Source organism: Tupaia chinensis, unplaced genomic scaffold (genome assembly GCF_000334495.1).
Source record: "Tupaia chinensis unplaced genomic scaffold, TupChi_1.0 Scaffold000330_1, whole genome shotgun sequence".
NCBI classification, from domain to species: domain Eukaryota; kingdom Metazoa; phylum Chordata; class Mammalia; order Scandentia; family Tupaiidae; genus Tupaia; species Tupaia belangeri.
This window is the reverse complement of record NW_006159824.1, coordinates 544,375-545,050: the sequence shown is the minus strand read 5'-3', so window position 1 is coordinate 545,050 and position 676 is coordinate 544,375. Positions and strand designations below refer to the sequence as shown.

Sequence of the window (676 nt, the reverse complement as noted above, 5' to 3'; positions counted from 1 at the left end):
AGGTTGAAGGGCCGGTAGCAGATGTTGCAGTCCAGTTCGCTGCGCTCCGGTAGAGACGGCACCCTCACCAGGAGCTGCATCGTGCTCGCCGCGGCCTCGAAGGCGTCGCTAATGCTGCTGGCTCCGTGCACAGAATGAGCCGTTGCTCCTGTGGCGGGTCGGATCCTGGGGCCCGCGCCGCGGCTTCTTGCCCCTTTTATGAGGCCCCGCCTCTCGAGACGTCACGCACTGGCCAGACCGCTCCCTGCGACGGCACGCGTGGGGGCGGTGGAGGCGCGAGGTCGGGAATGCCAGCGATGGTGGAGCGGGGGAGGCAGCCTAGGCGAGGCCAGGACTGGAGCCCTGGAGAGCACACCTCCCTTCCCTACCCCCTTGCCTCTCTTAAGCCCCTAGCAGATCGCCAGCGCTCCTTAATTTTACAGCGTGCCAATCCTCAGGCCCCTTCCTGCACAGCAGCCCACAGCTACTGGCTCAGATCTCCAAAGTCCCCTTGGCCTGTTTGACTGCTCATTCTTGCAGCCCCGCCCTGACTTCCCAAGCCAGTCCCGCAGCCATCAGCAGGACCCTGGTCCTTTGCGTGGATTCTGCCTTCAACTGCCCTTACTATGCATGACCTCCCCGAATTCTTGAAGGCTGTCTTCCCAGGTTTCATTCTCAAACTGCTTACTTCCTGCTG

At 62.6% G+C, this 676-nt stretch overlaps 1 protein-coding gene across 1 annotated transcript in view; it reads right to left on the bottom strand.

Moving 5' to 3' along the window:
- RNF227 (ring finger protein 227) overlaps nt 1–522 on the bottom strand; it is a 2,280-nt gene extending 1,758 nt beyond the window's left edge. The window contains exon 1 of the mRNA XM_027773145.1: nt 1–522. This exon is cut by the window's left edge and continues 341 nt beyond it. Within this exon, the coding sequence (XP_027628946.1) occupies nt 1–80 (80 nt within the window). The 5' untranslated portion in view covers nt 81–522.
- Nucleotides 523–676: the final 154 nt, after the last annotated feature.